The sequence below is a fragment of the Leuciscus leuciscus genome (genome assembly GCF_965113295.1).
Source record: "Leuciscus leuciscus genome assembly, chromosome: 6".
Classification (NCBI taxonomy): domain Eukaryota; kingdom Metazoa; phylum Chordata; class Actinopteri; order Cypriniformes; family Leuciscidae; genus Leuciscus; species Leuciscus leuciscus.
In genome coordinates this window covers 25,343,668-25,358,237 of record NC_138730.1, presented here as the reverse complement: position 1 = coordinate 25,358,237, position 14,570 = coordinate 25,343,668, and the positions used below count along the sequence as shown (strand labels likewise).

General features: G+C 38.6%; 1 protein-coding gene across 1 annotated transcript; it reads left to right on the top strand.

The window, feature by feature from the left end:
* Positions 1 to 586: 586 nt before the first annotated feature.
* Positions 587 to 14,411, top strand: kcnn1a (potassium intermediate/small conductance calcium-activated channel, subfamily N, member 1a). The gene is made up of 3 exons (XM_082172382.1): positions 587 to 2,843; positions 11,929 to 12,378; positions 14,289 to 14,411. Exons 1-3 carry the CDS (start codon positions 1,872 to 1,874, stop codon positions 14,394 to 14,396), a joined length of 1,530 nt encoding a protein of 509 aa, XP_082028508.1. The 5' UTR covers positions 587 to 1,871; the 3' UTR covers positions 14,397 to 14,411.
* Positions 14,412 to 14,570: the final 159 nt, after the last annotated feature.

Here is a 14,570-nt window from a genome sequence, read left to right as displayed (position 1 = left end):
TTTCACTGCTAGGGGTCGCTAACCTCTTACAATAACAAAGGCGTAGATTGATGACGCAGTGAATAAGCGGAATCATGGAACTTGTCGTCATGCCGATGGATCTAATAATGTTTATGGGAAATAATGTTAATGGATGAGTGAATACATTCATGTTTTTAACATGACTGTGGTATGAAGCGACCTGCGATTGCTGATGAGAGACAGATATCAGCGCCACATGCGAGTCCCACGGATATAAAGGAATGAGGACATTTCTTTCTACTGACCGAACTACCTGCAAGTGCTGAATTAATACTTAAACTGGTCAGTTGTGAGGTAACGCAGCGCTGTTTTACTTGGTCTACACTATCATACTAAACTGCATTTGAGTGTTTTGAAAGTTATAATGTTATATGTGTTAGTTTGTTGGCTGTATGAGATTAGCAGTACGCTAGATCAACATTAGAATAACACTGATTCTAACATTTCATCATGTTGAGCTATTTAACATTGATTAGTTTTATGTGCTCAATAAACCTGTCTAATAAAGTACATGCAAGAGTGGCGTCTCTGTCAAGTCAAAGTTTGTCGCGGACGCGGCGCTCTCTGCATCTCGAAAACGCCACGCCAATATTGATCCTCGTTTTATTTCTCCTTTTGTCCCAAAGTCTTGCCATGGTCCATAATGTTTGAACGAAACAACAACAGAGTGCTGCTAGACGTTACGCAGTTGTCCACGTCTGTCGCCATAGTTACTATGGCAGTACAATTGGAAACCAGGGATAACGCGGATATTACGTCATTGACAGGCGACAAGTGACAAGGGACTTGTGACTATTTAAAATTGTGAATTTCTCTGAATTGACAAATTCTTGGAAACATTTAGGATAATGTAAGAACACAATTGAAAGAAATATATAACACTGTGCAAGTGGTTTTCGGATATTTATATACAAAATTCTTACATATTGTACCTTTAAGTATTATTTATTCCACAACATTATGCAACGAGTAGATAACAGAGGTTGTTGGAGAGAAGGAAGTCAAAGTACAAGTGTTGTTTTTTTGGAGTAGAATTTCTTCAAACATCGTTTTCTTCAAACATAGATTAGGCTCATTATTTGTTTACAGAACCTATAGTGTTATATAAAACAGGGTTGACAGAAAACCTGGAAATATCAGGGATAGTGAATGAATACAATCTTACAAATAATATTCCATGGAAATCTCTATAGTGAATTTACAAATGTTATGCTTTTCAATGGTTAGCCTATCTTTGTAGGCTAACTCTTTCTGGTCTTTGTGAGCAACATTTTCTTTTGGGTATGTTCTCTAAATTGATTCACTGATAAACAGATCAAAACTTCATGATAATTTTAATTAAAAGCCATATCAGACTCGCAATCGTCCTGACTGAATATGCCCGTCAGATATTGCCTCATATTGTCTTGCAAGTTGCACTCAACCCTCCGTTATCATTATGCACTTTCGGAGGTTTGGACACAGGCTTTAAGTCGTAATATTAACCAGTTTAACAGCGGTGCACCGGTGCACCTGTCATGTGAAGTGATGCTCGTTATTTTTTTTAATATTGCCATGCAATGGCAAAGGCTTGAAAAAGAAAATCCCGCCAAGACATTCAGCTTTCGCCGCGTGCATGACCTTGCTAATACCCAATTCACATTTCAGGTTTAATCTTATCAACTGTAAACATAAAGCGGTTTTCACACGAGGGCGGTGTTCATCTCGGTGATGACGTCACGAGGCAGGTCTTGCTCAAGCCCACCAATGAGACAAGTCAGATTGGTTCTTTTGGGGTACGTCGCAATGAATGGGTGTCGGTGCTTTACAAGGCAAAGGAGCAACCACAACAAGACGCGGATATTGAGGGGATGCGGCATCGGCACGCGGGAGCTGTCCACCAGCAGCACACCAACGACGCGGACGCTCGTGACAGTCAGAAGGAAGGATCTAGTCCAGTCGCCCCGCTCTTTAGTCTGCCGCCCCCACCGCCATCGATAAAGGAGCGATCCACCTCCTCACATCATAGCCGACATGTACAGTCTTGTCCGGACCGCGGCACCAGGAACGGCGAGTGCCTGCCTTTGACCGGCCGCTGCATCCTCGCACAGGGAGCGCACAGTGACCGTCAGTCTTACGACAAGCAGCCGCATCCGTTTCCAGGGGCCTCATCTGGCTATCAGTGTCATTCTGAGGGGCTCTCACAGAGCAGCCATTCTCCTCAGCAGAAATCTTCCGTTTCCCCGCAGCCCTCCCCATCTGATCTGCTGCCGCCGCCTCTGCCTTCGCACATTTCTTATACTCGGGATACGCGCCAAAAGAGTGCTAATTACAAACAAGAGATTGTACAACGTGGCGTCGGGGAGGGGGGGCGTCGAGACCAAAACCAGTTGCTGCAGCAACCTTGTTATAATCAACAAAGGGACCCCTCCTTTGAGCTACTCTTGCCAAACTCTGGTCAAGGACAGATAAATGCACGAGAGGAAGCCGAGAAGGAGAGGCAATTAATTGAGCCCCAGGCTCAGTTACTGTTGGGCAGCAGCTTGCCCATCAACTACTGCATCAGCAGATCGGAGCAAGTGTGCAGAAACCAGCAGGAGCTGCTGTTGCAGCATCAGCATCAGGAGGAACACAGCCTCCAGCGGCAGCAGAGTGAGCGAGACGGCAGGTACCAGGAGGGGGGAATCGCACTCTGTCAGCCGTATCAATGCGAGCGCGCGCTAGAGAGAAACTCGTCGGTGTCTAGTGGTGAAAACAGCAGCCCCCCGTACGGCTCCAGCAGTCAACTGTGGCCAGAGCCCCACGACAAGGAGGAAAGGAAAAATCGAGCAGGCAAACACAAGGTAGTTTTTTAATATATGTATGGACACCAGCAGAGATTTCAGTATGCCACTCATATAGAATACGCTGCGTTATATGCGACCACGCCTGTTGTTGTTTTTATTATGTTGCGAATAATCGTGAGGTTAAGCTTTTGAGTAGGCTAATTTGATTTGCTAAAACCTGTATTCGGAAGCAGCCTATCAACATGATGACATCAAGCACACTGCATCTCATGCATACACTCACGCGGACATAAAAACCCACTGTGCCGTTCATCTCTCTCTCTCTCTCTCTCTCTCTCTCTCTCTCTCTCTCTCTCTCTCTCTCACACACACACACACACACACACACACACACACACACACACACACACACACACACACACACACACACACACACACACACACACACACACACACACACACACACATACACACACACACAGACAGACGTTTGACAGCATATCAAAACTTGAAATTTCTCTTCGTTTAAAGGGTCTTATTGCAGTGCCCAAATCTGTAAAATGAATACAATTATAGTTAAATATGATCATTCAAATTAGGAAAAAAAAAACTATGAAAAGGTTGGACAATCATGGCAGTTGAAAATTCAGAAAATTAATTTAAGTCTTCAATTAGGCTCTTAATATACAATTTCAACTAATCCTTACAGCCATACAAAGGCATAACGACATAGTAAGTAATCCAGCGCTGAAACTTTGATTGAATTTCGATGGATTTGATATCAATTTTCACTCTTCGTTTCCTCTGAGTCTGAGCACCCGTCTGCCACAGGACAGAACATCTGAAATGAGATCCTATTTCGCTCATAACTCAATTATGATTTACCCAGTTACTTAATTTTTTCTTTTGAATCTTCATTCTTTCTTTACATGTACAGAATTAAAACGAATTAAAACCACTGCAGAAATCTGTGTTATATGAATCTGTGCCACTTTTACAGCGTGCCGAAATGATGCCCTCATTATTTGCCGTGCCAGTGCCTTCATCTGCAGATCATTCAAAAGACTCGAACAGCTCCCAGGGCTCCATTTATTTTTCTGACCCTGTTATCTGATGCCACTCACCGAGGCTCCATTCATGTCTCCATTCTGCTTGCTCTCTCTTAGGTCCTGAAATACCTTTTAATTGGTCAATCACAGTGGCTTATCTGCTTGGGTGGTAGTAGCCAAGGCTCATAAAGTAAGGGCTTATACACACAGAATATATGGACAAATAATGTGGTGATTAAAATGTGTATTAGATCAAAATCAGTAAAAATCCATTTCCTGCAGTAGTACTTTGGCTTATCATTGTTCTTTATCGAGAAGCATAATTGTCCATTCAGTAAAACACCCCATATCACAGGTATCTCTACATATCTCTACAAGGATACATTTTTGTGCACAGGAAAACATTTGTTTAGATTCTCTTCTTTCTGTGTCGTTGTTAATAATTCACTTTTAACCGTGTAATTTCTGCACCACACTGTAAAAAAAAGTTGCTGCCTTAATCAACTTGGATGTTTAAGTCAATTCAACTTAAATTACATTAAACTGACTTTAAAAATATGTTGTCATAGCTTATTGGTCATATAATATTTTAGTGCACTAGTCTCACCAATGGATTTGTAAAAATAATATAGAAAACTAAATCTCTAAAAAAATAAAAAGAATTTTCAAATGTGTTTCCCGAACAAGTTACACTCACCTTTAGCTAAAATGTTGTACTATGGTTCACCAATCATCCCAAATACAGACCTTTTCTTTTTAGCTGTTTTCAGAGTTTCAAGGTTGGATTAAACCCGAGCGCAGCGGTACGACAGGAAGAAAGCTAACAAAGGAAGAAAAATAAACTGACCTTTTAAAAGAAAAAAAACCTCTTGATATCTGATGCTAGATAGTTGAAAGGAAGGGTACTAATGAGAGTATACAGTCAAAGGAAATTCATGTAGGCAGAGAGTCTTATCAGTTGGGCAGAATATAGCAGGCAGGGTGGAGTCAGAGACCTTTAGTACTTCTGAATACTGTGCTCTATTGTGTACAAGCTTTGTTAATGGGAGACATGTTGCTCCAGTAACGCAAACAAAAGGACTTTTGGAATACATAAACCTTACCTTACATTATTTTTCATCTAAAGAACTGCAACAAATAACCTTCGATATCTGTCCCACATGTCCATTTATTGATGCTCCATTTAATTTAATTGTATCATTAAATTAAGCTTTGATGCTCAGATCACGATTGCCTCACTCAAGACGTGTCTAGCTGTACCCTGCAGACACACTGGCAGTTTTCCCAACATCAATTTTTTAGATTTTTTTTTTTTATCGGACAATTAAACTGAATTTGATATTGGTTTTTGTGAGATATTTTTTTATAAATAACTTTGAATCAACATGCATAACATTTTTCTGGTGCTCTTTATAAAAATAACTGTTTACTTGTGTTGGCTGATATACTTACCGGTGTATTTGTAACATTTTGTTCAACCACACTGTTCTGGCTAATTGCTTAAAGAAAAACTATTTTGGCTAAGAGGGACCAATCAAGTATATACAGTTACAATATCCTGTGACACAAACTGAAACCTAATAGTAGTTTGCTATTGTGGCGTGTGACACCACAGTTCCACAAGCACATAGACACTGTGCTCTGAAAGGCTTAACATATATAAAACTGCGGTTTACTTGTAAATGCTTTCTTATTCTTCCTTCTTGTCAGTGTTTAGTTCCCTTTTGACTGGCCCCTCTTTGCTTGCTCAGTGATCCCTGCTCTGGTGTTGGAGTCATGTCATGCGAAACATCTGATAATCCTCTCTAATATAATTAATTAATAGATTATATGATGAAAAATTAAAGACTTTGTGAATGAAAACAATCAGCAATTTAGTGTCATATCAGTCCTATCTCCATATTAACACGATATCACTGTTATCAAACTGTCTATGGGCAGTGTTTGATATAATTAAGCACCAATATCTAAATGTATTACTGCCATGGCTTCTCTTTATCTATAATGAAAACAGGCCTGGTGTTAATTCTCTGCATTATTTGTGTCATCTTTAACATATGAAAAAGAGAGACAGAGAGCTATCAGAAAGCGATAAAGTCTAATTTATCGTTTTAATGAATAAACTCATTATAGCAGCATTGTGTCACTGATGTTCTGCTGTTTATAAAGGGGTTTACCACCTCAGGGTTTAATGCTGTTCTTCCAAAAGCCATGAAAGTCTGCTTCGGAAAAACAATTGTAAGAAAGAGGACAAGGAAAGGGCTGTCTTTAACCATTTAAAGTCTCCTTCTAATAAAGTCTTTCATTCTTCCCTTATTTTCCTAGCCACCTCATTTCCTCTATGACTAAAAGGTCCATTTAAATGGGATCAGTTTACGCTAAAGGTTTTACGGACGACATTCAACCACAACAGCCCATCATACAGAAAAGAATCACTGAGGCATTCAGTGTCTTTGGGCAGTACGCACATTCTCTGCGTTATTTTGTTTCTTTGTGCGTTTAATAATGTCAGGAAGTGCGTAGTTTAATCTCAGTTGACCCCCACAGGCTATTGCATGATGTTGGTGAAAATGGAATTATTACTTTTCATTCACTAGTGATACCATATTATTCCGGACATTATTCAAAAGGAATTGCAAATTGTATTTGCAATTGCGTTTTCAATTTGTGGACGCATAAAATGTGACATAATCCAAACGCAAATGCAAATCGCGCATTACCGTTTGCATTTTCGTTTAAGCGAACGCACAGTGACGGCCAAATTTAAAATGGAAATGCAAAGTCTGTTTGCAACTGTGTTTCCCATATCTTACGAGTCTTGACCCTGTCATATTTAAATAGCAATTTCAATTACCACGTCTGCTTTTTCACTTTCTCAGCGTCGCGTATGTAGCCAGCCAAAACTCAAATGGAATCGCAATTCCCTTAGTATTTCCATTTCCGATGCCTTACACGGAAACCTGTCAATCAGTGTCAAGGGTGGGATTATGCTATGGGGCGTGTTCGTGTTCGGACGTGACGTCACTCAGTCGACGGTCAAGAGGTGATGCCCTGAACAGACAGACGCCGATTTATTGTAAACAAGAGGTAGTTGGTGAAATTGTGGAGGACCTTATGATGCTTGTGCAGCAAGTTGATGACAGTACATCCTCTACAGATGTCCTCTTACTCAGAAGCATTTTAGTTTTAGATAAGTTAAATGAGTTCGTGGCCTTGACCAACAGCAACATCAGTAACGCTGTCTTCGCCAACCTCAGTGAAGTAGCTAACAGGCTTTTTGTGAAGGACAGGACAACTAAAGGACCTGGACGTCCTTTACTGGACATACCACAAGAGATGAGTGTCGGTGCTAGGTCTCACCCCTTCAAATAAGTGTTCTCAATTTGCGAAATTCAATAAAAATGATGTCTGTTGCAGTTAAACCTGTGGATGTGTGTGTGTGAGAATGTTTGTTCCACTTTACATTTGTGGTGTAGTATCAGGCTTTCATTTGTCAATTTGTTTAGATTTATGTGGGATTTAATCATTTTATTGAAAAATGAATCTCAACTGTGAAATGGACAAAAACAAAATTATACATAGGCTACTTTCAGAACGATTAAATCAAACCCAGGTTTTTTTTGTGTGTTTAGACAAATAATGTAACAAAAGTCACAAAATTCCATGACACTGAGATAAAGGGAGCAATGTTTTGTTGTTTTTTTATGGGGGGGGGAATATCAAATGAGGTCCAAACAACCCAAAGACAATGATTGTAATGCAGTGGGATTTTAAGTGTCATTATGAAGAATTCATTTAAGCGAATTCCAGGTCCAAACAACCCAAAGACAATGATTGTAATGCAGTGGGATTTTAAGTGTCATTATGAAGAATTCATTTAAGCGAATTCCAGGTCCAAACAACCCAAAGACAATGATTGTAATGCAGTGGGATTTTAAGTGTCATTATGAAGAATTCAGCGCTGATCTAAATGCAGCTGTGTCCAGCAACAGCTTTGGTTTTGGTTTAGTTTAAAATGAATATTTCTTAAACCCTCATGTTGTCTTTGGGTTCCGTTTGGACCTCATTTGATATTTTCCCCCCATTAAAAATGCTTCTGAGTAAGAGGACATCTGTAGAGGATGTACTGTCATCAACTTGCTGCACAAGCATCATAAGGTCCTCCACAAGTTCACCAACTACCTCTTGTTTACAATAAATCGGCGTCTGTCTGTTCAGGGCATCACCTCTTGACCGTCGACTGAGTGACGTCACGTCCCAACACGAACACGCCCCATAGCATAATCCCACCCTTGACACTGATTGACAGGTTTCCGTGTAAGGCATCGGAAATGGAAATACTAAGGGAATTGCGATTCCATTTGAGTTTTGGCTGGCTACATACGCGACGCTGAGAAAGTGAAAAAGCAGACGTGGTAATTGAAATTGCTATTTAAATATGACAGGGTCAAGACTCGTAAGATATGGGAAACACAGTTGCAAACGGACTTTGCATTTCCATTTAAAATTTGGCCGTCACTGTGCGTTCGCTTAAATGAAAATGCAAACGGTAATGCGCGATTTGCATTTGCGTTTGGATTATGTCACATTTTATCCGTCCACAAATTGAAAACGCAATTGCAAATACAATTTGCAATTCCTTTTGAATAATGTCCGGAATATCATTCCATACCTAATGGTCAAAATGCCAGTGTTATAACAGGAAAATGTGTAAGACAGGGTGTTGTTTAAAGTGAGAATATGAGAAAACATTTCACCTCAGCTGGTATTTGAAAGTTGTTTTTTTAAATATGCAAATATCATTCAAGATATGGAAATATCTTGGTAAAAGAACATCTAATTAGAAATGATTAAACCTGAAATCAAAATGTTAAAGGAAAGAAATTATTTTAGTCTCTAAATCTCTAGCTAGATTATTAGCATGCAAACATTATCATTATCATTTTTGTATTCCACACTAGTTTGTACACTGGGGTTATGGTTTTATATGTTTTTTTTAATTATATATATATATATATATATTTTTTTTTACAATGAATTCTTTTTGAATGTGACCTTTTCAGGTCAGTCCCAGTTGCGTTAGAATGAAACACTGAAAGGTTGCGTAACACATGTAAGCAAAGCAAACAGTGTGAATTTGTATAATGCACTGCAAGTACCCTCTCTTGGTCCTCCAGTACAAAATGTGTCCTTTTTGAAAACATGCCTACTAGTGATGTGGTTTTGCATTATAGCTTTCATACAAAGGTAGATGATTCTGTTGGCATATTCTCCCGTCACTAACGCAGTGATTTTTTTTAATACCATCACTTTCAAAGTGGCCTCTTCTGTGTTCAGAGCCTCCTATTAATAGTACTGACATTAAAAATTTGACACACTCAAACTTGCATTAGCTGATGGGGTGTTTGGAAATGGTGTTGTATTAAGTTCAGAATAGCTAGGAAAAAAGTGATATGATATGGCAGTTGCATGTAAAGCCAAGTTGTTAGACTTGAAAAGCCACTGTGACGGGCCTGTGTAAGTGTGTGTCCATCATAGATATACATAGATGCCTCAGAGTCTGCTTCTGTTGGCCGCTATACGTAAGCTAAGCCGTCCGCAATATTAGAACGGTCAAAGCCAGTCTGTGAATACTCGAGAGAAAGTTGACTATGTCTGCAACTGTAGTAATATGCATGTATGAATATCTACATCTGCAATAGTCTTCAGCAGATGATTTAGGATTTAATAAAACAAGATGAAGGCGTTAGTTAACACAACATTAAAAAGTTACCATAGTTTAAAAATCTGTAATATTCAGTCAATACATATAAAAACACAAACCAACATGTCCCCTGTGAACAAGTTATGCCATTTTTTGGGGAAAATTAAGGCCTTGTCCACACGGAGACGCATTCAGTTGTATACGTTAACATTTTGTGTCTTATTGGCGTTTCGTGCAGACGGATCTGTTTTTTTGGGAGCCTGAAAACGCTATTTTTTTAAACTGGGTCCCAGGTGCGTATAGCCAATTAGTATATTTTGTGATATACTAAATTTAAATTTTGTGCCCTAGTCAGACACCGCTACGTCATGTAACAGCAACAACACACTGCGGACTACATGCTTGTGTACTCGTGCTGCAGAAGCTACTGAGCCTCTTTTATTTCTTTATTTATTATTTACTTGAATGCATTTTAATTTTTTTATTTATTTATTTATATTTTCTTTCATATGCCTTGATTAAGACATTTCATATTTTGTACCAGGCCATTTATTGTTGTTTATATTGTTCAATAAAGTCCTTATATGTGTTCTATACAGCGCGCAAGGTTTACTGGTCTGGCATGTATACTACTTGTACTTCGTTTTGAGTCGGTTTGTTCACAGATTTTTTTTTTTGAATGAGGAAAAAAAAGATCGGATAGGGAAAGTTCTGGCTTTGTGTGGATGTGACCTAAATCTCACATTTTTACTGTGAGTGATGACAGCATCGGTGTGTTGACTGTTCCAAGATGGCGGATGCGTCAACGTGTCTGGAGTGGTCAAATGTGTACATATCTTTAGTGTCTGATGTCTGGATGATATTTTACATTCCTCAACAGTCGAATTGTTTGTAATCAGAGTATCTACTCCATATTCATTTGATTAGAATTACATAAACAATGTTTTCAGTTTGGATTGAGTCTTGAATTTGCATTGTTTCCTCAATAGCCATTTGAACTGCTTGAAAATGAGCGCTAATGAATAGGTTCTTTGGAAATATATTGGGTTTTGATTACCCAGTGCAAATGTGAGGTGACAGCTAACACACATTTGTAGTCAACATCATTCATTTGTGAAGAAGTTTCTGCTAAAGCAAGATTTTGCCTTTTTTTTTCTCTTTTGTTCAAGAATGTAGAGAGCAGGTCCAAAACAATGCTACAGAAAAGACCAGAATATTCTGTTCTGTTGTAATCTCTGTGATGATTTCTTGTGGCACTGATGTTCAGTACATGAGCATGAAGATTTTTTTTTAATTATCAATATTATTATTCATCAGTATTGACCAATACTGAATATTTAGTTCATACTTATTTCCTCGATTTTTAATTTTAGATTTTCCATCATCCAACAAATAAAACTTATCTTTATAAACACTAAGTATATAAGTTAATTAATAATCGTAATTATTTGAGATGGCTGGATAACTGTGATAATTTTACAGTTTAAATTTCAGTCACATTTTGTCATTCAAATAAATTAAATGTGTAAAGAAATGCCAGCATACGTGTAAAGTTGGTCCTTACAGTTTCACACAGATATTATATGTTTTCTGGGCTCCAGTCACAGTGGGAACATAAAGTGGACCAAGAAGAAATATTTAAATATTTTACCTTAAAATTTTTATTATATAATTCCAAGACGCCGAAAATATACAAATATAATAAATTAGGCTTACATGAACAAAACAGATAAAACGTTAATCACAACTATTTTTGTATTACAATTAATCGTCAGCACAAAATTCATGATCTTAACGGGCCTAATTGCGAGTATTCCAATTTTAGCTCCACTTTATTTTGCACTGCTTGCTCACCTGTGAGAGAAACATGGATCCAGGAGTGTGAGAAAACACCAGTACCACAGCTTTCACAAAGCCCACTCCTCACTCCAGGCTAACAGTGAAACATCCAAATGTCATTATACCTCTCCATATTGGGATGTTTAGCCGCGAACCATCACGATTGCTGCACATCTGTTCCGTGTGGGTAATTTCTGCCATTGTATTCCTTCAGAGGGCTGAACTAAAAAGAAATACTATCTTTTTTTATTTGTTTTATCCATATTGTCAGAGCAGTAGACAGTTTATCAGACCTCACAGTTTGCTCATTATAAAATTAGATCATTCACACACAACTATATTAAAGTGTATCGATTTATACTTGTTTACTGTCCAAATCACATTTAGTCATTGCGATACACTGAGGTGTGAAGATGCTACAGTAGGTTTCTGATGAAATGAACCTTGGGACACTCCGGTCATGGAGCAGGGCCAATAGACTAGATTAATGCTGGGTTTCAGTGTATATGCTGCTGACACCTATTTGTCTGTATTTGATTTTTGCTGACAGGCACATGCTGAGCGAACAAAGCTGAGCCATGCTGGATCCAAGCCCTCCCTCTCTGAGAGCAGTCACTCACTCCCTCAGATAGCCATGAACAGCTGCAAGTACAATGGAGGAGTGGTAAGACCACTGGGCAGCCTGGCGGCGTCACGACGCAACCTAGCAGAGCATGACTCTGAGACCCAGCCGCTCCAGACTCTTCACAGCTCCGGCCTGGAAGTGGTCGTCTCCAAGGGAGGTGGCGAGGACCCCAGCAAGGCGTCCAATGAGAGCCTGGTCCGAGAGAGTGGCAACGCACCACAGAAAAAAAACAAAGATATTGGCTACAAGTTGGGCCACAGGAGGGCACTTTTTGAGAAGCGCAAGCGGCTAAGTGACTATGCCCTAATATTCGGTATGTTTGGGATCGTTGTCATGGTAACTGAGACTGAACTATCCTGGGGGGTTTACACTAAGGTAGGTGCTTCCTCTTTTCATGTTCCCCCATGAATACGCAAAATATGCACATGATAAGCAGTGGGATCCAAATGGTTGAGACCACAGTGAAATTCTGGGATTAAAAATCTCAACCTAAAAATAAACAGAAATTATATGATCTAGATAAATCTAAAATAAATAATAAGTACTTTTCTGCACTATGTATAGGTCACTAATACATTTGTACATGAAAAAAATGTATACATTTGTGAAATTTTCAACTTGAGCGCTGCTGTTTTCAAGCAAAATTTCAAGCAAATGATTACGCTGATAATATAATTTTTAATAAAGAAATCTTAATATTAAAATGTAAAATAGTGAAATTGTCACTAGTGGTCCCAGTCCTTTGGAGCCCACTATTCCTCATGTCATCCCTCATAACCTTTGGCATAAATAGCCACCATTGTAGTACATACAGATATCATATTAATATTTGTCCTCTAAACCGCATCGATCTACTCTGGGATGTAGCTCTTCTCATCTCCTTACTGTTTTGTAGTCTTTTTCACAAGCAGTACTGGAGGGCTGAAATGCTATAAACTTTGAGGTAGGCCTATTACAGAAAACTCCCAAAGCGATTCTTAATGCGGGGTCCACAAAATGAGGTGTTTGGTACTGTGACCACTCAGTTCCCTTGAGATGTGGATTTTGTAATGGTTGTGCTATTTCTAGCCCTGTGGGAGAGAACTGCTACACTGCTACTGTCACATTCAGCTGGATTAACCGAATTATCACATGGCTTGATCTTGCACGAAAAGAAAAGAATAGAAAAGAAAAGAAAAGCGAGGAACAATGGCATGTGAATGTCAGCAGGAAAGAAAGTCACTCAAGATGTGTTTGTTAGGAATCTGACCTTTGAAAAAAAACCTTCCAGTGACCAACAGGTGCAATAATTAGTTTACTGTGTAATTTGTCACACGGGAAATTTATAACAATTTCAGACCTAATTTTTTCGTAGAGGGACCATTGGGACCTGGGGTTAAATTAGAAGGGGTAAGGGAGAAGGGAGTCTAATTTCACTGTTAAAATTGAATCTTTTAATTGCTTTTCTGTGGTTACATAAATTATGCACACTTTCCTCACTTCCTCATTCTGACAGAACATAAAATTTTGATTTGTGAATCTTTGCATACAGCTAGTTTCGTTAAAAAAGTCAATCATTTTTTGTATATTTAGAATATAATTATTTTGACATGACAGATGTTTAACAGAGGAATAGCTGGTTTTGTACCTACCATAACATCAAAGTAAGCTAAAAAACTAATTTAACTAACAAAAAATTACTACCTTTGAAGTGTAACATAAAAAATACAGGTTTACTGTATTTCAATATTGACTGATATGCTTGGATGGGCTAAATGGGTATTTTATGTACTGAACTACATTATACCTTTCCGTTTATTATCAGTCTCTGAAACATGCTGATCTGTAATCCTCATTCTGTTGTACAACACTAACATTTCAACTAACAAGTCCCTCACTCCCACCAACACATTTAAGCTGAGATGACAGGACAGTGTTCAAGTATTCACATCAAATACACCCACGTGCATAGCGTGATTGTCCATGTACTGTATGTCATAGGGAGTTTATGCCGAAAGTAAACCTAATATCAAACCTAATCAGATGGTTTGGTTCCCAAATGCATGAGGTTCATTTGTTGCCATGGGGAATATTATGGAAAGTGTTTTTTTTTCCTGACACAGTGGGGATTAACTCCTCCATGGTGAAGCAATGCAGTGTATTGTGTGACGCAGATGGTTTAGACAGCATCTATTCATCTAAAAATGTTTCATTTAGTAAGCATGATTTCATAACTTAAGCATAAGCTAAAAGACTGTGGTTATGTATGGTCATACTAATGGTGTGTTTTGTTTCTCTTGCTGCAGGAATCTTCATATTCATTTGCACTGAAATGCCTTATCAGCCTTTCCACTGTTATTTTGCTTGGTCTTATAATAATGTACCACGCTCGGGAAATACAGGTTAGTTCTTGATTATAAAGAATCACAAGAATTTGATTGTCTTGTATTTGAATGATCTGTTAATGATAATTCTAAGGTGAAATGTGTACATTTTTGTGCCACTAACATCAACAAACAGAATTCAAAAACATTTTCAAGCAGGCTTCTAAAACACTCCCCCATCTGCCATTGGCTGGCCATACTGAT